At 41.2% G+C, this 23,511-nt stretch overlaps 1 protein-coding gene across 1 annotated transcript in view; it reads right to left on the bottom strand.

The window, feature by feature from the left end:
* The window catches only part of LOC132574045 (glypican-5-like), a 704,341-nt gene that overhangs the window by 449,516 nt on the left and 231,314 nt on the right, over nucleotides 1–23,511 (bottom strand). Inside the window, exons 4-6 of the mRNA XM_060242150.1 lie at nucleotides 10,638–10,771; nucleotides 6,976–7,035; nucleotides 3,279–3,404 (exon numbers count right to left, since the gene is read on the bottom strand). Of these exons, the coding sequence (XP_060098133.1) occupies nucleotides 3,279–3,404; nucleotides 6,976–7,035; nucleotides 10,638–10,771 (320 nt within the window). The remainder of the gene's footprint in view (nucleotides 1–3,278; nucleotides 3,405–6,975; nucleotides 7,036–10,637; nucleotides 10,772–23,511) is intronic.

The raw sequence follows: 23,511 nt of genomic DNA on the forward strand, positions 1-23,511 counted from the left end.
GAATTGTTGGAAACTATGGTGAGGTTGTGGACCTTGTGAACAGGTGCCTGGAAGCAGTTTGGGAATGGATGAGGGCTAACAAACTGAAACCTAATCCCAACAAAACAGAGATGCTACTGGAGGGGGGAGCATGGCTGGCGCGTAGGAGTACACGAGATAGGCAACCACCTGGGATGCCACCTCACCTACAGGGTGCTTCCTCCCACCACTCCAGCACTCTCAGCTTTCTGGGTCACAGACCCAAGAAGCTGAGAGCAGTGGGATGTTGTGCCAGTGTATGCTTTCCGTAAACCTGGCTTCCCAGCCAGGCTTGGAGAAGAGCAGCCTCACTCCAAGGCTTCCTCCTCTAGCAGGGGAGGCAGCCTCAGAGTGAGGCATAGCAGCCCTGCTACCCCTTTTGCTCACCCAGGACCCAGGCAGATGAAAGAGGCAGTGCGACCTCACACTAAAGCTGTTTCCACTTGCTCCCCTGCAAGTGATATACTGGGGGAGGCTGGGGGCAGTAGAAGCCTCATGCTGCCCCTGGTGAAGAGAAGGTCTAACCAAGAAAATTGATTATCCCCTGTGCTGGATGTGGTTGAACTCCCTCTAAAGGAGTAATTTGTAGTTTGGACTGCTTCTGGACCAAGGCTTCCTCTTAGATAAACAGGTAACTGAAGTGATCAGAGATGCCTTTCACCAGGTTTGGCTGGTGGTGAGCTGTGGGCTGAAAATCTTTTTCCTGGGCTGAAAATCTTTTGCCAATGTGGTTCATGCTTTGGTAACATCTAAATTAGATTGCTGCAATGTGCTCTATGTGGGGTTGCCCTTGAGGACAGTCCAGAAGTTGCAGTTGGTATAGAACACTGTGACCTGAGTTTAGACTTACCCTTAGAAGCTCATTGATCCATGAATCTTGAGCACCAGAAGACACTTAGTTCTTGATGCAAGGGATAAAAGGACTGAGATAATTTTTGCAATCGCTAGAGTGTTCTTAGGAACTTATCACTGAGCAAAAGAGCCAGGGTTTCTGGAGTATGGGGGGACAACTGGTTGAATAAAGGTTTAATATAGTAATCCCTCATAATCCCAAAAAATCTCCATTCCTGCAGAGCATGAAAAGATATATCAATTCTATTAAGGCCATAGGAGCAGATGCTATCAGTGTAGGGCTACTTAAAAATCTGCCTTGCAAAACCATTATATGTATAACGTTCAGTCTTACAAACAAAAAAGCTCTGCAATAATGTGGGATGGTAAGATTTTGTGTAAGATAAATAGGGGTGAGCATACTCAGAGGGCTGTTCGGTTCAAACTACCATGGTCAATTTTAAGGACTTGCTTTTTGAATCAGAGAAAATGCTTTGGTTTTGTCCATCTTAAAAATATCTTTATATCTCTCCAGTCTTGTTCCATCTACACTGGCTTTCAATTTATTTCCAGTTCAAGGTGGTGGTATTGAACTTTAAAGCCCTGTATGGTCTGGGACCAACATACCTTAAGGACCCACTTCTCCCATTAGAACCGACCTGTTCACTCTGGTCATCTTTGGAGTACCTGCTTCAGTTGCTCTTACCATCTGAGGTTGGACAGGTGGCAACCTAAAAAAGGGCCTTCTTGGTCATGGTACCAAAATTATATAAATCACGCCCCCAGGGAGAGTTGTCTCTTTCTATTGGTGTCTTCCATCAGTGGGTGAAGACTGGCCTTCCTCCATGGTTCCAGTATTGTTTCTTATGTGTTTTTATTGAATTATTTTATAATGTTTAGATTGTTCTTTTTTACCTCTTTCAATGTTTTACATGTGCTGCCTGAGAACCCTGGCCTGGTAGGAAAGCAGCATTTAAACATTACAAATAAATAAATAAAGGAAACCACTGTCTATTCCAAGTTGTACCAGGAAGTGACGTACTGATGCAGAAGCTAGTGACCTTTCCTCCCCTTTTGTCTCCCACTTCCACAGTGATGGCAGGCAATGGCAACAATTAGATGGAGGTGGGAAGCCTGGAAACCTATCTCCCCAATACCAAAACTGCTATACCAAAACTCCTGCCTCGTGGCATCGATCTGTTGGCAAAACCTCACTATGCCAGCTACTCACTCACCATTGGCCAGCAGCCACCAGCAATAGCAGGCCAGGGAAGTTTCTCTCATGAAACTTTGACTGCTTTAGGAATGGCAATCAGCAATCAAGCCTGCCCCCAAACCTAATGAGACTAATGAAAGAAGCTGCCATGCTTCTATGTTAACTCTTTCTTCAGAAAAAAATGAATAAAACATCTGCCTGCTGCTGATTTCAGTGTACCACCCACATAGAAACACATCTGAAATAGGCTTGCCAACTTCAGGTTGGGAAATTCCTGGAGATTTGGTGGTAGAACCTTTGGAGATAAGGGGGCTGGGGAAGATCATGAGTGGGTATAATGCAATCAAGTCCACCCTTGATGCCAGCCATTTTCTTGGTGAGGGTGATCTCTAGAAATCAGCTGTAGTTCCAGGTGATCCCCAGGCCCTTCCTGGAGGTTGGCAACCCTTAACTTAATAGTCCATCTCTGCTCCATTTCACACATGACACCTGCAGTAAATGTTGGACCCCATGCCAACTTTCAAGTTTCATTTCCCAGCAGATTTCTGACTCACAACATACCCAGCCAGTCAACCACATACTAGAGTGTTTACACCTGGAGTCCAAGCTCTAAGCAGACCTTGGAAGGACCTATAAGCCCCCAAAGAAGGTGCCGATATCCTTCAAACTGGCTCACACATTTTTGTCTCAGCTCAGAAAGGATGGCCCCAGAGCAAACTAATTTATACAGTAGCCAAATTGCTCACTAACAACTTTAATGCCAGTAGCTCACAAATAATTTTTCTCACAAGACTCCACAGCTTAGAGGGAGCATTAAGTCATAACAGACTGGACTACCCAGTAAGCCAGAAATGTGAAGTGTGTTTACAACTTGCATTGAACACCCCATTTTGAAACATACTGAAATCAGTGATAGCTCTTTCCAGGTTTTGGCCCCATCTGCGTGTATAAAAAATTCTCTCCAACCACACACACAGACAATTAGTTGGTAAAGAATACAAAATTCCCCTTGTTCATCAGCCCAAGTTTTTTCCTCAGTCCAGAGATCCATTGTCAAATATAAAAGACAAGCAAAATGAAAAGCAGAATTATTTTGAACATCTCCCCTACTAATACTTATTAAGTAACGGAGTTTTGAAAATATATGCAGGGAAAAAAACGTATGTATCAACATGCAACTCATTCTCCAAATGAACTGCATTCCAACAATTACCTTTCTACAACATCCTCTCCATTCCAGCAAGTTGAGCTGTCTTTCATCACTAGATCCCCATCACAGAGTCGTTCTGTTAAAGAGGCATAAAGAGTTCTGGATCGTTTCATGTAGTTGATGAACTCCCTAGAAATTAGAAATACAACATTAGCAAGAATGCTAATTGGCATTCTAAATTGCTTCCTAGGACTTGATAATTACGTAGCTATGTTGATAATGTGCCTGCTCTTGACTTAACTGGTTAACTCAATTGATAACAGCACCAATATTCAGAGGGTCAAGCTTCATGTTACACACTAACACATGTATTTAAACCCCAAATAGCTGTTTCTTATACCTCAGAGTTTCTTATACCTCAGACTTTGAGTGACAAAATAGTTGGGAAAGGGCAAAATTAACACATCCCCTTCCACAACTCTCTAAGTTGCTTCCTCCTACAACATCCTAAAGGTATCTTCTGAAGCACATGTCTGGAGCACAAAGGGGGCAAGAGCTTGAGGGAGCTGCAGTAAAAAATTCATGAGCGGTGATGATTTATTACCTCCTCTACTACTGCTTTACCACTTAAAACTGCCTTCCTCCAAAACAGCTTTTCACTACAAGAAACAACAGTTTATGATTTAAATGCTCACATTTGCATGTACCATAAAATTTGCCCCCAAACTGTGAAATGTACGCATTTCAAAATGCAATATATAAAAATTATGCATTATTCAAGATTATAATGGCAGTGAGGACAGGATATAAATCAAATAAACTAACTAACTAACTAACTTTATTTGAAATAATAGATAAGAATAGTAGATTGTAATGTAATGGATGAATAGTAGAATACAATGTAATTTGGAATGGCAGATTTGAATGTGTTTCTCTAGCCGGGGGATAGGGGAAGTAACTCTACATAGCCCATTGCCCCACTTAAGAGAAGAAAATGCTGTAAGGTTGTCTCCATGCGTGAGAGGAGATGGATGGAGAATATCAACAGGGTCTAAGTTAATTACTCTCAGCATTCCACAATTAAGAATATGTCTCCTCATCAGTCTCCAATTTTGACATGTTTATTTTCTTCAGAATGTTTTCCCCCAGAATTCAACCCAAACAAATGATAACCATATAAACTAAGCTTTTTATTCCTCTTTGGTCCTTGCATCTAGTAAACACCATTATGTTGTTTACTGCTCTCACTCTACCTTTATGTATGTACTAGGGGTATGTGTTTATAAACTCTAATCTAATTCAGCTTTTGATATAGCTGAACCCGAATAAAAGCTGATATTATTTGACTTTTATGTGGTCACAGCTTGGAGAAAAATACCTGAAAATACCTTATTGGTATTCTCTTTAAATGCCTTTTAAGTTCACTCACCGAGTTGCACTACCATGATGGTGGCACAGGCCAGAGACCTCTTTAAATAACTTCTCTAAACTTGCCTGTGCCACCACCACAGCAGCTGTGCAACTTGAAAAGTGAATTGAGAAGGCATTTAAATGCATTTTTCTATCATCTGAAAGCAATGGAGGAGGGGGGCTCCTTATTTGAGGTCCCATAGAATTGGACTCCCTGGTCTTATTTTTTTTAAAAAAAACTTGTGGGAGGGCTGAGAAGAGGCACCAGCAGCTATGCTGCAAATTTGGTGCCTCTACCTCAAAAAACAGTCCCCCAAACCACAAATACCTCCCAGGATTCTGCATTATACCTCATAGGGATGGTCTCCATAGGGTACAATGGAGCTGAATAAATGTGGGTTTCCCAAATATTTACCCAAATCCCAGCACTGTACCAATATCAGGATTCCAGAATATTGAGAAATACTAATATTTTCCAGATCCAATCTGAAAAAACCCCTATTTTCCCCCCTGCACTCCCCTAATATGGACTGGTAATTCTCATTTCATTGTATCTCAAGAAGCATGTGTGCACACGAAAGCATAAAACTTTGTTGGTCTTAAAGGTATCACTGGACTCAAGGTTTGTTCTGCAGCATCAGACCAACACAGCTCCCCACATTAATCTATTGTGGTTATTTATTTATTTATTTATATTGGAATTTATACCCCGCCCTTCACACCAAAGTGTCTCAGGTTCCTGTGACCTATTTCTGAATAAATGTGTTTAGGGTTGAGTTGCCTGTACTTAGTTTACAATAAACTCTGTTTTGCTTATAATGTAAAAACATAATTTTAATCATACCACAATCAGCTGTGAGAGTTAATTCTAAAGTTAATGCACCTGAGGCAATCCAAATATGCCAATATGGAAGTCAGCAGGTCCTTTATGACCTGCAGATCAGCAGATCCTCTACTTTAGTATTTACTAAGAGAAAATTCATCACAATCTCACTAAACCTGTTATTTTGTGTTTGTGTTGTATGTAGCCAAGGTAAAACCTCCCAAGTGGCAATCCCCAGATTTCTGCTATGAGTTTACATACATTACATATATTGTGAATCCAATAAAATACTGAGTTAGCAGCAACCAGTTGAATATGCCAGTTTATATGCCCTTTTTCATATAGTTTCTAATATCTAGAAGGAAAACAATGGGATATTTCCAGCAACTCATATGTGCAGTTCTTACTGTCAAGATAACAACATGAATGATATGTGAGCAGAAACAAGAAACATAGGGCGTTTTCGCACTGACCTTCAAGTGGTGCGACCACCCTCCTCACGCCGGCGGATCTGCAGGGATTTCGCACCAGAAGCGCCGGCGCACCCAAAAGAGCCGGCGACTTCCGTCGCGAAACCAGCTCAAACGGAAACCGCCAAGAAGCAGGAAAACGTTTGAGCTGGTTTCGCGACGGAAGTCGCCGGCTCTTTTGGGTGCGCCGGCGCTTCTGGTGCGAAATCCCTGCAGATCTGCCGGCGTGAGGAGGGTGGTCGCACCACTTGAAGGTGAGTGCGAAAACGCCCATAGGGAACAACTGTGTCCCTCTCAAGTTTGATCTTGTACAAACAACAGGATTCTCATACCACTGTCATTCCTTCCCCCTCATAAGTCCAGAGCTGTGTACAAGTATTACTGAACAAGAATTTATACCTGTAGTTGTTAAAATGTGTTATGGTTTTTGCTCCATGTAAAGGGAGTAGAATGGTTAAGGAAGAGCTTCCAAGGCACATAGCGTAGGATGGTATAAATGTTCCTATTAATACAATTCTTACTTGACAAAAAAATCTAACAGCATAATAACTTTACTAATATAATGGATAGCCTGAAAACTGTGTCAGACCTGCAGCTTATTCATTCATTTGAAGTCTGTTTTCCTGTTACTCACATTTTCTTCAAAAAGCTTAAGGGGAGATTTTTTAAAAAATGATTTTGATGGTAGTTACCTAATTTCAAAATAATATTTCAGCAAAACTTCTAACCATGTTTTCCATTAAGAACAGACTCTTTTTTAGAATATTCTATATGAATTAAAAGACTACTTGAAAGGCATTTCATGGTATCACTGAAAAAAACAATGAGGGAGACCCAAAGGTTCCCTGCCACGAAGTAAGTAACCTTCCACTAGAGTTCTCCGGGGAAGGAGGCTTCTTTGAATGGAATGCTTCTCACTCAGTAGAAGGGAACTGCTAGCTCTAGCCCCCCCTCCCCCCTCCGTATCCCTAGAAACAACCAACCAAAGATCTTTTAATATTTGGGAGCTCATTTAAAATGCACAGACAAAGCAGGTCAGCTTCTTTTTCAATCTTACCGGGACATTTTTTTCAAACTTCTGGATTTGTCATTCTTTGAAGCTTTCAGAGGCAGAGAACTGGAATGGGCCAGGGAGAATAATCATCAGTCAGGAAATGGGGGAAGGAGGGAAAGCAGGGATTCAGGTAAATGAAGAAATGAGAAACAAAAAAGGTAACAAATTATTTGAAAGAAAAGATAAGCAAGATCATGCACAGGATTATACCAGAAAAGAATAAATGCAATTTAAATATGCTCTGATCAATAGATAAAAAATAATAATGGCACAGTTCATCCAAAGCTTAATTCTTACTGAATTGTGCCCTCTGCTTACAGAGCTGAACTTTTCTCTAAAATAGATTTTAAAAATAAAATTTACCATTCAATTTTAAGCATGTATACTTAGAAGTAAATCCCACTGAGTTCCACAGGACATACTCCCTAGTAAATATGCTGAGGACTGTGGCTTTAGCTGTTTGTTTTTTTAATTAAAGAATGCACCATTATAAAATGAAGGCTGAAGCTGTTAAAAATAAATCTATGGAACTAATCAACTGTATCCAAATGCACCATAATGGAAGAAGGGCTGTGAGAATAAAGTAGGACTAACATTCTATGGATGAGAACTTAACATGCACGTAGGTGTCATAGATGAAAAAATACTCATGTTAGATAGATAGATAATTTTTCTATCTGTTCAAGAAGACTTGGCACTGGCTCTTTTTTTACTTTGCAGAAAGCAAAAATACACTGCCACCCTTAAGTATACAGCAAAGGCAGGATTAAATAAATATCCAATAGTTTAATATCACTGAAATTACTACAAATAAAAGGGCATCTTCTGTATGGGAAGAGCTTTCCAAAAATTTTCCACTCATGGGTTTATTTTAATAAAAATGACTCCCAGAAGTTTGTATAGGAAAATCTATGAAAAGTGGATGTTTGTATTGGTCCAGAAGACCTCCACACACTGTTTAAGTGGGTGAAAAAGAGCCACAAGAAATAAAAATACAGTGAAATCCTGACATCATATTACCTCAGTTGCTCCTTTCCTCTAATTAAACCTAAATACTGAAGTTTTAAACAGAATATACTTCCAGTTTGTGTTTAGTTGCAGGATATATTAAAAGTGAGCCTCAAATGTTGTAGCCAAGTCTCTTTTGTTGCCAAATGTCAATAAGTAGGCCTGTGCAATACTTAAAATTTCTGAAATTAACAATATCATCTAACTTTATTCAGGTGGGTAGCTGTGTTGCTCCTAAGCAATAGAACAAAGTTTGAGTCCACTGTTGGGTTTAAAGGTTTTTATCTCATCCTCCCCTCCAAGAAACTAAGGGTAAAGAACATTGTTCTCTCCTAGTCCTTTTTATCCTCACAACAACCTGGTAAAGAGGGTTAGGGTGAAAGAGATTTGAATGCGGATGTTCCAGATCCAGCATTCACACAACTATACCATACTGGCTGTCAGTGGCAGCACTTGCTCTTGTGATCCCAGCTTCAAAGAAAGCACAATTCCTAGTGTCTGTCCATCCCTGAATTGTGTTTGACAAAGCAACTAAAGCTAACATCTGCTGGAGAGGTGTAACATGCACAGGTAAGAGTAACCAAAATATCATGCAGGTTTTGTGCCAGTATTAGCCATGCCAGCATAGTCACAGAGATAGGTTTCACAGAGTTAAAAAGATATGAGAAGGTGAAAAATAATTTAGATGGTGATAAAACAAAAAAGTCACTATTCTTAGGAGATATCATCTGCAAGGAAAGATGAATTGGAACCAAAAAGAAACCTTCCAATCTGGAATTTATTACTTGGAAAGCGACAGAAAAATGAGGCTTTTAAAAATCTTTTATGCCACTGCATTATAGTTTTCATTCATTCATTTGGAATATCTCAGGTCTTGAAAAACTTCAGCTTTAACCTGAACTACTGAGAGATGGAGCCATATGATCACTTTATGATTTAGGCCCTAATTTTGCAATTGATTCATGAATAGTCCTTTACTCAAATTACAGGACTTCATATTAAAGAAAACACTGATTGTACAGATATTTAACAATAATGTAAGTGGATCCAAGCATACCGGCTTTTGGGAAAATACTGGAGACTTGGGGATGAAGCCTGATACCATTTTAGATCTGAATGAATGGAAAAGCGAAACCTAGAATGAATGTGCTACAACTTAAGGACAATATTGTTTTCTTTCAGATTTTCTGGAAAATCCAAAGACCTGGATTAACCAGAGCATTTCTACATGAAAGGGCCTCTGCTCAATAAGCATGACTTGCTTGGCCTCTGCTTCAGGTAGAGTCCAAAATGCCTGCATGATGCTGCTAATGGGGGTTTCTGTTCCCAAAGACAGTATTTTAAGCTGCAACAGAAGGAGTAGGTGAGAAAGTCATATTCCTTGGGTGGAAATCCTTTTGTCTGCAGAAACACTCCAGAAGTTCCAAACTAGTATGTTATGGATTAAGTTTCTCTTTTATGAGGCACCATATAGACATTTATGGGTTCTTTTATGGACTAAATGGTTTTTTTCTAGAATTTCAGAATACATAAGCAGACTCCAAAGTATCTGAAGTGAATTCTTTGCTAGACTAAACTTGGATCCATCTGGCATCTCATTTCAACTGGAACCTCAGATATGGAATTTTGGCATGCCAATACAAATGCCTACCAGGGCTATACATCCTGTATTCAAGTGAAGTCATCTTGTTTAAGTGAGATGCCTGGAGTGTGAAATACTCCATAAGTAAGTTCTCTTTGCTCACACAATATAACTTTTATATCAGCCTCCCATTGGTGCAATGTAGATGAAGATCTGCCTCATGAATTAAACCAGACTATAAGAGTTTCAAAGAATAAGCACACTAGCATATTTTAACATTTGATCTACAACTCTGAACAGAGTTTTTAAATGTTCACACTTCAGTGAAAATTAAGAAGCACAAGTTGGTCTCTGGTAGCAGCACTGATATACAATGCTGCTATACACTAACTATGGAAAACAATAGTTCTATGTAAATGTTCAAAAGGGCATGTGTATAGACTGTGCACACTATGCAGTGTACATGTGTAGAGAGGAGGAGGAGGAGGAGGAGAAGGAGAAGATTGGATTTATATCCCACACTTTACTACCCGAAGGAGAGTAGCTTACAATCTCCTTTCCCTTTCCCTCCCCACAACAGACACCCTATGAGGCAGGTGGAGCTGAGAGAGCTCTCCCAGAACTGCTCTTCAGCAGAACAGCTATGTGAGAACTTATGACTGACTCAAGGTCACATCAGCAGGTGCATGTGAAGAAGTGGGGAATCAAACCTAGTTCTCCCCAAGAATAGTCCACACATTTAACCACTACGCCAAACTTAACCACTACACCAAACTGGAGCAGGATCACACCTTCTGTCTCCCCCACAACACCTGCATATTTAGCCCAATGTCTGCAGAGATCCTTTACACATATACAAATTAATGTGTGTAGGATCTTCCATACTATTCGGATCTGGCTACTTCCAGCCTTTGTTAGGCTTTTGGCTGATATCTGACTGAATAAGAACATCTATAGCAGAACCAGTGAGTGTGATCCCGCACATCTTCATACATGTATACTGCATGTCCCTTTGAGTACCTGTATAGATTTTCTGAATTAAAATTAAAATGCAATATGTCTACTTGATGTTTACCTCCTTTTATTGGTTAGAATAGAGGAGTGTGCCATTGTGAGAGGCTGTGTTTCAGATATTTCTTTTGCTTGCACTATATTGTCTGGGGAAGGTTTCATTTCTCTTTCTTCAGGATGTCCACATACTTTATCAACCTGTAACAAGAAAGGAGAGGTGTAAAATGACTATATAGTAAGAATTTATTAGCATGGCAACTAAAGGCTGGTTCATATAAGCTCTAGTTGAGTATAGGACACATGTGGTCAGCCATGGCAGTGTCAGGCTACTTTCCACCACATTGCATGAAAAATATATAGTGGATCATATACCTATGTACATAAACCACATGTAAGAATGCTACATGCGATATATGAATCACAAAAAAACGAGCAAACACATTTACAAATGAAGGCACCACAAACACTGGTTCACAAACACATTTTATGCACTATGGAAATGTACAAATAAGATATGTCACCTCACCATACTCTTTGTCTAGAGCCTGCATTTTCGATAGCTACATGAACCAACCCTAAAGATAACAGAGTAGTGATAGGGTTACCAGTCCCCAGGCTCAAGCAGGGGATGCCCCAGTTTGGGGAGCTTCTTCCTGCCACAGATCAGCTGGCTGGCGGGAAAACTCTACCCCTAAACAGAGATGTTGTGGGGGAGATGCTCTGGTTTTTGGGTAAAACTCTATGGTTTGAGGGCAAATTTGCTACAGTTTCACCTAAAAACCAGAGTCATGCTCCCAGCATTGCTGATGCAATGGCATCACTTCTAGGTGATGGCAGTATGTCATGTCCCCCATCCACACCTGGAACACCCCCCAAATCCCCCTGCTGGAGTAACCAGCAGACCAGGCAACCCTAGTAATGACATCAAAGTAATGACTGTATTGGAAATACACAAAAGCACAAACATTTTGATGCAGTTATTGGCTTGTAAGCTGAGGTTCTGACTAATTTATCACCTAGGATGTCTGTTTAATTTATTTTAGTAAAATGTTTATAGTCTGCCTTTCAACAGGAAGATGTTAAGGCATCTATGGTGCCCAAAAGTCTGTAACAAACATTTTGCACAACACATAATTATGTGGCTGCTGTATTCCTATAGGAACTCTCTTGGTGGGAAAACATTTGTGTTGAGAATTGAAGTCGATAAACTCTTATCACCAAGTGGGTGAACGGAAACTAAAGAATTTTGTAGCCAGGATGGCAGTGTCTTTCTTGGGCCTTCAGTTCCCATCAAAATTGTGGCAGAACAGCTCTTCCCTGGCAACATCTAACTGAAAGGATAAATTGAATTAAAATTAGTCAAAATTAAAAACAAAAAGCACACAACTTAAAAGCTGCATGCATTGCTTTTGCATTGTACAATATAACTGAAAAAAAATTATGACAAACACAAATAATAAAAAAATTAAGCATAGTCTCCATATTCCTTTTATTTTCTATCCAACAGTTAGTCTCACAAGATAATAAAATAGCTTACACTGAAAAGACATGGAAATGGAGCACAGAGGTGATCATACTCTTTTCCAAAGGAAATGCTCTGTGCCATCCTACATCTCTCAAATAAGCTATACTCGAGAGACACATATTTCCTGAAATGAATAGAGCTAGCGTTTGAATGGATTAATACAACAATTAAAGCTTGCAGTCTTAAAAATCTGCTGCATTTTATTTAAAGGACTCCCCACTTATCTGAAACATCTACTTGAAACAAAAAAATGGTGTTAAACAATACTAGCATGCAAAAAGATGTAAATCCAGTGGCTGGCAGCACTTTTAAAAGCTGCCCTGTTTGCTACCATGACTTAAGCACACACCTCTATACCAAGAGCTAAAGCAGCAGCAGCCAAAGACTTGAAGGTCATCAAGTCCAGTTTTGTCTTCATTTGTGTATGTAAGGACTTAAACTCTCACCCATCACTGAAGGCCTGTCTTGGTAATGCAATACTATATAGTAGTAACAGAGGAACAGAACTGATCTTACTACTGGAGGGACACAGTACAGCTGTGTTCTTGTCTCCCACTCTACTGCACTGAATTCTCCATAGCAAGCCCTTCACTCAGCAAAGCTGTTTTTCCAGGGGCTTCTCCACAGATCAGGGGGTAAGTCATAGTGTTCAAACAAGTTGATAAATGTATTCCACTGAACAGATGCAGGGGCTTAGAATGAGATTCTATGCTCTGTCACTGCACAGCAAAGCCCAGCATTAGACTACCAGTTGGTAAGGATCTAAAATTAATCAATAGGGACCAATTTCACTCAATAACACTGAGAGCTAAAGTACTCTTGCCTTTTTAAAATGCTATTTTGGTTGTGATATTTTATTGTAATGGAGTATGAAAAAGGAAACATTACACAGATGTTTAATTTGACAGTGAAGGACAGCTTTTGTTTAGTAACCTGGTGCATTCTCATACAACCTTGCAGCCCTTGAAAAGGCATACCTATTGAGCTTTCAGTTGAGTATGTTCAATCACCTGCTAGCTGCAATCAGCACCTTAGAATGTTCATAAATTGTCAGAGTTTCAAGTCTGAATGTGTCCAATTATGCTAAAAAGATGATGGTACATGAAAAATATTGTAGGGTTGCCTACTCCAGTTTGGAGAATTCCTGAAGATTTGGGGAAGAAATATGGGGAGGGCAACACTTGGGGCAGAGGGTGACCTCAAAAGGGATATGAGTTCATAGAATCTGCCCTCCAAAGCTGTCATTTCTTTCAAGGGAACTGCTCTGTAGCCTGGAGAGCAATTGTACCTGTAATTCCAGAAGTCCAGGCCTCATCTGAAGGATGGCAACCCTACATACTACTTCCTGTGGCTTTTCTCTCATGGCTGACGCTCCCTCCCTTCCCAAGCTGCCAGCAGTCTACCACACTCTTAAAGCAAAAAGAGAACATTCCAAGTGCTTTCATTATAACTTGTAAGGAGTTTCATTATAGTTTAACTGTAAGTTTCATTATAATTAGTTCATTATATATAGTTTAATTGTAAGTTTCATTACAACTTGTAAGGAGTCTTAGTGTCCCTTATGGCTGCCCAACTGAATATTCATTAAAGCCAAAGGCAAGCAAGTTGCCTGAATGTGGATGAATTTGCACATGCACATTCTTGCACAGACTCATGGAAACTGGAGTTCCCCCCTCCCTGCATCTGTGAAATTCTTTCTGTTAAAGATTTGTTTTACTAACTAAAGAGGAATCAGAGGGCTGCATGGCCTATTTCTCAGCCCATCATGACCTGATATGTTATAAAAGGGCAACAGCCCTTTTTTGTACATTTGCATTCTCTCACTGCCTCATGGGAGCAGCAGTTGTTTTTCAAGAGAAGGCCTATCACTCCCCATGCAGCTGTGTAACTCTTCTCCTGCTATATGACAACAAACCTCCTCTAATTGGCTGCATTTGTGTGTTAATGATTAGGATTGCCATATCTGGGTTGGGAAATACCTGGAGATCTGGGGAGTTGAGTCCAGAGAGGCTGAGATTTCGGAAGGGAAAGGAGCTTGCAGGGCTTTTTTGGTAGAAAAAGCCCAGCAGAAATTCATTTGCATATCAGGCCACGCCCCCTGATGTTACCATTGTTTCACATAGGGCTTTTTAAAGAAAAAGCCCAGCAGGAACTTATTTGCATATTAGGTCACACTCCCTGAAAATAAGCCAGCTGGAACTGCGTTCCTGTGTGTTCCTGCTCAAAAAAAGCCCTGGAGCTCCTCTGTAGAATGCCATACAGTCCACCCTCCAAAGCAGCCATTTTGTTCAGGAAAAATTATTCCTGTCAGCTGTATTTCTGAGATATTTCCCAGTACCACCTGGAGGATGGCAACCCTAGTTAACTATTCTGAAGAATAGGAAGCAACTTATGGAGAGAAGCTTGTAGAAGTGGCTGCCACACAGTCACAAGGCTGCTTGACATAACATTTCATTCAAACTTAGAAGAAAAGTATCAAAGTAATCAAAATTCTATTTGCATGTAAACAGTTTGATCCCAATGTTTAAATATTGATCAAATTTAATGCAGCATTCTAGACATGCCTGATTTCAAGTTGTACAAATGTAAATTTAATCAAAGACAACTGAGCAAGTAACCATAGCAAATTGTTTAGCATCATAATAGTAATAAAAACTAGAACTGAAAAGGGACCTCACATTCCATATACAGCATCAATTTGTTTTAAGCAGTACTATTTCATGATACCATATACTCTCAATGGTCATTTTCTTATTCTTATCAAGAACGGGTGGTTGATAAATATTCACTGTTATAACCTCAAATACAATCTCACTGGTGTTTGCGCCAGATGAATTTTAAGTCTGCCATTTACCACTATCCTTTTGCAATTATTGCAAACAATCACCCTTGCAGAGGCTTCACTTGCAAACAAGTGGAAGAGAAGACAAGACAATTCATATGAAATCTTTTGAATTTTCACAGCTTGAGAAACTTGAAAAACTCAGGTTACATTTAATATATCTAATGTAATCAAACAAAGAGAAAAATGTCACGCTCTTATAAACATCTCATCTCCCTAAAGTAGCAGACCTTTCCCCTCCCGTTCACAGAAGACAGGCTTCTCTGATTTCTCAAAGGGAAGCTTTGAAACCTTTTAAAACAAAACAAGGCAGATATATAAGCAACTGAGATGCACTCTACGTTTTAAAACCCATGTGTCTTTATTTCTCATTTGCAGCACCACATAAAATTAAATGCAGTAGCAACTACCCAGACAGCCTCTAAAATTCTTCAATCAGTCTGCATCAATTCAAAAGAATTTGTTTATTGAAACAAAGAGTACCATGTTGCAAGGTATTTGTATCTCAGTTAACTGCTCCATAGGCAGCAGGGATTGATTTCCCAGACTGGGAAAGAGGGACTCCGTAAGAAAAAAAAATAGAAATCAGCTTTAAACCTTAAGCTTTTGCTATTTATAAATAATTCTGGCTGCCAGCTAGGTTTGCCATTTGCCCACCAAGCCCATGCCCTGAACTGTATTCCCACCCTTGAGAAACTGAGGCCTGGGAGAAAAAGTGACAGGAAAATGGACTCCATAGTAACACTCTAGAAATTTCCCCATGATTCTAGGTGAATTTTGTACAGTGTTATTGGGCTCTGCAAAGTAACACCACAACAGCTTGGCAGGCACGGCACCCCAGCTGCATGACATCAGTGGAAATCAGAGTTCTCAATTTAAAATGATCATGAGGCAGGTTTTGTGTTATAAGGTAGATGTTGTTTCATGAGGTAAGTGTTGGGTAAGGGGGCCCATCCTCACCCAGCAGAGGTGGTCATCCTCTCACCCAAGCACCAAGGGCACAACCGGATCACCTAGAGAGGAGGAGAGGCAGAAGGACACACAGGGGGAGAACACAAGACCTAGATCATCCCCTGTGAGGTCCAGAGAGGGCTAGCCTGCAGGAGAAGGCTGAGGAAGGCCAACGCATCCATCCTGGCTAGGTCCAGATGGGAGTGGCAGGTGCTGAGAATGTCTCCCGAGGCCTGAGAACATCTCCAAGCTGTCAGGCTGTGGCTCCTCCTCTCCCATAGCATCTTCCACCCACTTTTCCCTCTGGCCACATCTGTTGGCCTGTAGGCTCCACACTTCTTTGCAGAGTTCACTCTTCATCACATGACTGTTGCAGTTCCACGGGGCCTGTAAGAGAGCTGTTTCACCAAGCATTCAACTGAGGCGGTGGGCATTTTGTTATTCTGTAGCCTCCCTGCTGCAGGGACCCCATTGAAATAAATCTGTTGACCCATTTATCTTATACCAGCTGGGTGATGTATGGAAGGAGTGGAGGCAACTGATACCACCAGCTGCAGAATTGGAGTTTGTTTTTAGACTATTATATTGTTTTTAGATTGTATATTTTATTATTATATGTATCTGATTTTAACCTTGTATTATTGACTGTTGTTACCCTCTCAGAGCCCATTGGGAAAGGGCGGGCTATATATATATATATATATATATAAATGGTGAGCTCTGCATTCCAGGGAGCAATGTTGCCTTTTATATGAGGGGGGGGGCACACATACAGGCTAACCGGAACTCCCCTTCCTTGCAGAGAGGGTGTAACTTGATGGTGATACTCACCCACAACCTTTGGGAGAATAGGGGTTCCCTTGGGGCCCAGCCGTAATACAGAGGTTAGAACCCATTCCAGCCATTGAATCAGGAGTATAACTTGCCCCAGGTTGATTGTATGGGTGCAGAGCACATTGATGGTGTTCTGGAAGGGTTTGAGCACACACACCATTAGGGAGGATCAGCCAGTCATTGGAGCTGGTGCTGATGCTGAGATGACAATCCTGAATTGAGCTCTTCTGCTCCACCAGACACATAATTATGACATAGGTAGAGTTCCAGCAGGTGGGTAAGTCCAGGACCATTAGAATGGTGCTAAAAAAACATTAGAATGGTGCTAAAAAACACCAGTACATTCATAGTGCCAATCTACACAATATTCCTGAAGAGTTTAAAGGCCATGTAAATAACAAATTTGTATTAGAAGTTCAAGTGAATTGCAACCAGTAGAACTATGCATTAAAATCAGATTTATTATCAAGGAAGAATGTGGAAAAATTATTCCTGCAGTCAAAAGAAAAGAAAAGTGTTGATGAATAACTGATGAAACTCATAATATTGCTATAGATGAGAAGCATAAGGTAACAGAAACAGAATTAAAAGCCTAAATACAGCTTCCCAGCAACTCACATGTAGAGACAAACAAAGTTATTATAATAACCAGTATAAAGAAACAGAAGATAACAACAAAAAAAGGAAGAACAAGAGATCTAGTCCACAAGATTCAAGAAATCAAAGGGAAATTTAACACACAGTTAGGCACACTGAAAGATCAACATGGAAACACATTAACTAAACAAAACAAAACAAAGAAAAGATGGGAACAGTATACTGAAGACCTATACAAAAGAGTAGGAAGAGTAGGAGAGACTGGATTTATACCCTGCCCTTCACTACTCAAAGGAGTCTGAGTGATTTACAATCTCCTTTCCCTTCCTCTCCCCACAACAGGTAGGTGAGGCTGAGAGAGCTCTCCAAGAACTGCTCTTAAGCAGAACAGCTCTGAGAGTTATGAGTGATCTAAGGTCACTCCAGCAGTTTCATGTGGGAGCGTGGGGAATCAAACCCGGTTCTCCCAGATCAGAGTCCACGCACTTAAATATTACACCAAATTGATATGATGAAAGAATGACAGATTCTATGGTAATTACCAGATTCCTTCCAAGAAGAATATTTTGAAGAAGAACCTACAGTTTTAGAAAGTAAAGTGAAAGCTGCACTGAGAGCAATTGGGAGAAACAAATCACCAGGAATAGACAGGGTATCAATAGAGTTATTTCAAACCACAAAAATGGAGTCCCATCAAAATCTTAACAAGACTGAGCCAACAGATAGCAAAAACAAAACAATGGACCACAGACTGGAAATGCTCAATTTACATTCCAATTCTTTAAAAAGGGCATATCAAAGACTGCAGAGGTTATCGGACCATTGCATTAATTTCTCATGCAGGCAGAGTGATGATCAAAATCTTACAATGAAGTCTGTTACCATACTGAACAAGAAATGCCAGATGTTCAAACTGGGTTCTGAAAAGGGCATTAGAGACAATACTGCAGATCATACTGATCATGGATTACACCCTAGACTAGATTAATTTGAAGCATTTAATACAGAGACCTTCCTCAGTTTTAAACCACCTAAATCAAATGTGGTATTTCCTTAAAAAAAGGCTTAATGGCTGCAATCATACCTGATTCAAAGCAGAAAATATCCCTAATGTACTGAATATCTGTGGAAGATATTCTAGGAGCAGCAAGATTGGGGATGGATTATCATATGTCTAGTAGCCAACATGTGGGGAGTTTCTTTAGGTGCCCAACCAACCACTGACAGACTTGGAAAAGATTTAGAATTCTTGCAAGCAGCATCAAATTGGCTAGTGTTCAAGGTTTTACCAGGCATGGAAAATCCCATCAGTGTGATGAGATGATAGATCATATGGCTTGAAAATGCTAAAACGGATAATGACTGTCTGTACAAGGATATCCTAAAGATCAAGTAGTAATCATTCCCAACTGTCAGCTCCTACCTTGTTAGTGGCGACATTTGGCTTTGAATATTGACAACCAGCAAAGGTTATGCCTAAGGGTATAATTACCATTGTTCAGTAAATACAGGGAAATCTATTGGAAATCAATTCAATAAATCCTTTTAAAGGCTCTCAAAAATATTAGGTAACTCTTTAGAAAGATCACATAGGAAAAATCAATTTAAAAGATTTCCATTTTAATTTAATTTCCATTTCATCATCTTGGAAATTAATTACATTAAATCAGTGATGTTCTGGGACTTCACTTCTACTCAGCTAAAATGAAAGTAATAATCAAAGGTTAACTAGTTACTCTTTTCACTTCCTCTTGTAAAATAAACATAAAGGCACATAGGAAAAAAATAAAAATATCTCATAAAACAAAGGAAAATACTATTTAACCTAAGCATGACTTAAAGAAAACATGCCTCAGAAAGGGTCTACAATTAAAAAGAAAACATGTAAATATCTACACCATCATTGTATTCAGCTTTACTCAGAATAAGTTCTGCTGATTCCAGTGTGGCTTACTCCCAACTAACTAGGTTGATCCAGGTGGGCAGCCATGTTGGTCTGAAGCAACAGAACAAAGCTGGAGTCCAGTAGCAAGTTTAAGACCAACAAAGTTTTATTCAGAATGTAAGCTTTCATGTGCATGCATACTTCATTAGACGATGAAATGGGGTACAGTGAGCAGTGCTACATATAGCTGGTGGGCAGTGGTTAAGCATGCAAAGTGGTTCAAAGTTGGATGTTTGCCATGAAAGCTTACATTCTGAAGAAAACTTTGATGGTTTTAAAGGTGCTACTGGACTCCAACTTCCCAACTAAGTATGCATGGAATTGGGGTCTAAATAAATAGGTCTTAAGCACGCTTAAGACTAGAATACCCTAGAATTTAAGCACTCTGGTTTTTATGTGTATTCATTAAAATGTTGATTTTATTATAGGCCAGTCTTAAGCAGTTGCACCCTTCTAAGTCCACTGACTTTAATGGATTGAGATGGATACAATTCTGTCGAGGATCCAAGAACTCTGCTAGCAACAAGTAAAAGACAAACTAGGTAAGACACTGAAATATCCATGAATGAACCCCCAGCTAAACCATTAGTATTAATTTCTCTCCAATGTGCGTCAATGACCTACATAAGGAGAAACACAGTTTAAGGCAGGAATGCCCAGTATAACCTACCTTAATTTATGCATACTCAGGAGCTCAGTTAATGACACATATTGCTCAATAACTGTGTGTGTGTGTTATTTGACAACAATACCATATTGATTTAACCCAAAGGTCAGCATTAAGAAGCAAGAAATGTGACACCTATTTTCTGAAAGGGAACTGGTAGATTTAATACTCCCTTTGAATACAGGCAGTTAAATTCTCAAAGCAGTCATGATGCTAGAAGTCACCTCACTTAGATGACTATTTCCTACTTTTGAAATATAAAATTAAGCCTGCATTCTGCAAATATAAATAAGTTCATAACTAGAGGGACTGCTTTGTTAGTCTCTTCCAGAAAAAAAAAACACCACTTTTTTTTTTTAAAGCTTACAGCTATTACTGGGAAAGTGTCTGTCCCTACTAGGAATGGAAATGACTCAGCCACAAACTAAAGTTCATCACAAATTTTGGCTGCTTTGTAGTTTGCAAAGCAATGTATGTGGACGGGTGCCCAGCACAAACATTTCACAAACTGTGGTGCTGTATGTGAATTTGTGGCAGTTTGTGAATGGACACATGGAGCTTTTTCCCACACAGCTTACGACGGAGCGAAGTCCCTCCTCACCACACAGCGTCTGCTCGGATTTCCCACCAACTGCTTCGCAGAAGCAGGAAGATCCGCGGCTTTTGCGTCGCTAATGTAAACTGGGTTTTAGCGATTTACATTTGCAACGCAAAAGGCCTGGCACTTCCTGCTTCCGTGGAGCAGTTGGTGGGAAATCCGAGCAGACACTGCGTGGTGAGGAGGGACTTCGCTCCGCGGTAAGCTGTGTGGGAAAAAGCACATGGTCTCAGCTCAATTAAACTCCTTAGAAAACCTCAAGGAAAGATGGGGGCGCAATTATCCAGCCTTGGAAACACCAATAAGAACCCTCCAAAGCTCCATGGTTAGCTGTCAGTAAGACAGTTCCCATTCTACTTTATGGGATCAGAAAGCTATGTATATGCTCAGCTCAACTCTACAGACTTTTGTTTGTCAACTTTTTGCATCACAGTTACATATAGAGGGAACTTGTTAAAAGACAACTAGCAGAGCACATTTTATTCCCTCCTGATTATGAACTCCTATTCCCTGCTGGGATTGGAATGTTAGGTGGATTCAGGGGTCTGAATCACCCCATCACTCTGCTCACACCAAGCATAGGGGCTTAGCTACTGGGTGCCCTGGCTGAGTGAGGACCCACATTTTATGCCCTCCTGATAGTAAACAGATCTCTCTGCTGGGACCCTTTTCTTTTGAATCCCTCACTCAATCTGGTGCCATGCTAAAAATATGCCTGTGAACATTTTCTTTTTAATAAATGCTCTATAATGTTTTATCCTGGTAGTGGTTCTTTGTGCCAAACAGACTTCCACCATCTTGGACATGCTTTATTAAAAAGAAGCACCAGGAGGAAGGGGGAGGCAATCAGGTGGCGAGTGGCTAGTCTCCTAGTGGTACCCAATGTAGGAAGCTGTCCCTGCTGGGTAGTGGGAGACAGAGGCAAGGCCTCAGAACATGGAAGGGCAACTAAGAGTCCTGACCCTCCAGTAGCAAGTTTTACAAAGGACAGTTGGTGGAGGCACTTGAACTGCCATTCCCAGTGTTGGGGAAACCCAAGAGGGCATGATGGAACAACATCTGCAGACCAGAGCAGGATTGTTTCTCCACAGCTGGACTCAGGGCTCTCAGCTCGTGCCAAGTGGCAGGGCTTAGCTACTGGGTGTCTTGGTTGAGTGAAGACCCATGTTTTATGCCCTCCTGATTGTGAACTTCCCTCCCTGCTGGGTGACAGGTGGACTCAGGGCTCTTTACCACTGTGTCCCCAAAGGGTAGGTGGGGAGGGGATGAAGCAAGAAGAGGCAAAACTCATAAGTAAAAAAAGTAAGCTTTTTTGTGAGGGGGGATAGATAGAAGAAGAAATGTAAGAAAAACAGACAAATAGGCAGTAGAGGACAAATATAGAAGAGCTCTGATGAAGGAGAGAACACAAGGTGTAGACAATACAGCGACTGAAAAAGGAACTGAGTGGGAGGGCACTTTCTCCTCAGCTCCAGGCATTTACAGTCAATGCCTGCTCCCCAGAGCATGAGAGAAAGGTGTGCCAAAATATTTGAGGCTAGCAGGGATATTCTCCAAGGTCGAGTTCATGTGCAGGCACCAGGCCTTGAATTCAGCAGGTCACAGGAGAACAGCTCCTGAACCTTTCTGACGGCTCCCCCTCTTCCTCCCCACCTACCTTGTCCATTGAATAGTAAGTGCAGCTGCATAACAATCCCTGGATTAGGAGAGCAGGCAACCAGCCAGCCACCAGAGCTTTGCCACACCCCCAGCAGCCCTCATTAACCCCTGGAGAAGCCTGCACAACCTTTTCTCCACTGTTTATGTGATTTTGGGTGGTGGATGACTTGCTGCGCTTTTGACTTGGGGGGGGGGGGTGGTCAAGGAGAGCCCCAGGTGAGCAAGGTCTGCTTGGGCTGTCAGGATCTCTAGCCAGCCCAAGCAGGCCTTGCTCATCCGAGGCTTTCCTTTCTTGCATCGGGTTGCGTTTAGCTGGGGGGGGGGGGGGGGCGGCCGCATATGCTGATGAGTTATGCTAATGAGCTCCACCACCTATCTTTCTACAAAATGACCCCCGGCAGGCACTGAAACAAAGTGTGGGACTGCACACAGACCACAAAGATCTCTGATTCCCACTGGTCTGCTGGGGCTGAAGTGCCCATCAAACTGTCATTGGATTACTTTGGGGAGCCCCTGTGGGAAGTCTCTTGTAAAATCTGCCTTTCATCCTTTGAGGAATTGTGGGTGACTCAGCCAGTCTGACAGGTGTTTCCTGTGTAAAGAAGAATACATCACAGTGTGTAAGCCCTGGGGGGGGGGGGCTGTGAGAATTGTGAGCATTGGGCACGTTTCTCTTGCTTATCTTATCAGGCTGGGGTGCCCACCAAAACTGTCATCGTGGGGTAACTTTGGGGTTACTGTCAGTAGTCTCTTGTCATGTCTGCCTTTCTGTCCTTCCAAATCTGCCTTTAGAGAATTGTGATGGTCCAAGCACCCCGACATAGACAGGTGTTTCTTTTCCTCCAGAGAGTAGAGGAATTTGCCATGGGTTATGTCCCTGAGGAGGGCTGTGAGGGCTGTGGGCACTGGGCATACTTCCCTTGCTTTTCTGGTGGGACTGGGGATCGCTCCAAGCTGTTGCTGTGGGGTAACTCTGGGGATTCCCTCACAGAAATCTATTGTTATATCTGCCTTTCTATCAGTGCATCACTTAAAACTGAAGACTCTGATTTCCACTGGTCTGGTGGGGCTGGGGTGCCCACGAAGCTGTTGTGGGTAATTTTGGGGAACCCATCAAAACTTTGGGGATGTCTGCCTTCCTCTCCTTCAGAACCGGTCTTTAAAGACTTGGAGGTGTGAGTGTAGGATGGATGCTTGCCTTGCTTTGCATGTCATGCTGGGGGAGGGGTCTGCCCAGGTGAAATTTCCCTGTGAGCTTGATGTCACTGGGTTGTTCCTAAGCCATTCCTTAGACTCCTAAAACTGCAGCTGCCTTCTATA

Source organism: Heteronotia binoei, chromosome 6 (assembly GCF_032191835.1).
Source record: "Heteronotia binoei isolate CCM8104 ecotype False Entrance Well chromosome 6, APGP_CSIRO_Hbin_v1, whole genome shotgun sequence".
Taxonomy (NCBI): domain Eukaryota; kingdom Metazoa; phylum Chordata; class Lepidosauria; order Squamata; family Gekkonidae; genus Heteronotia; species Heteronotia binoei.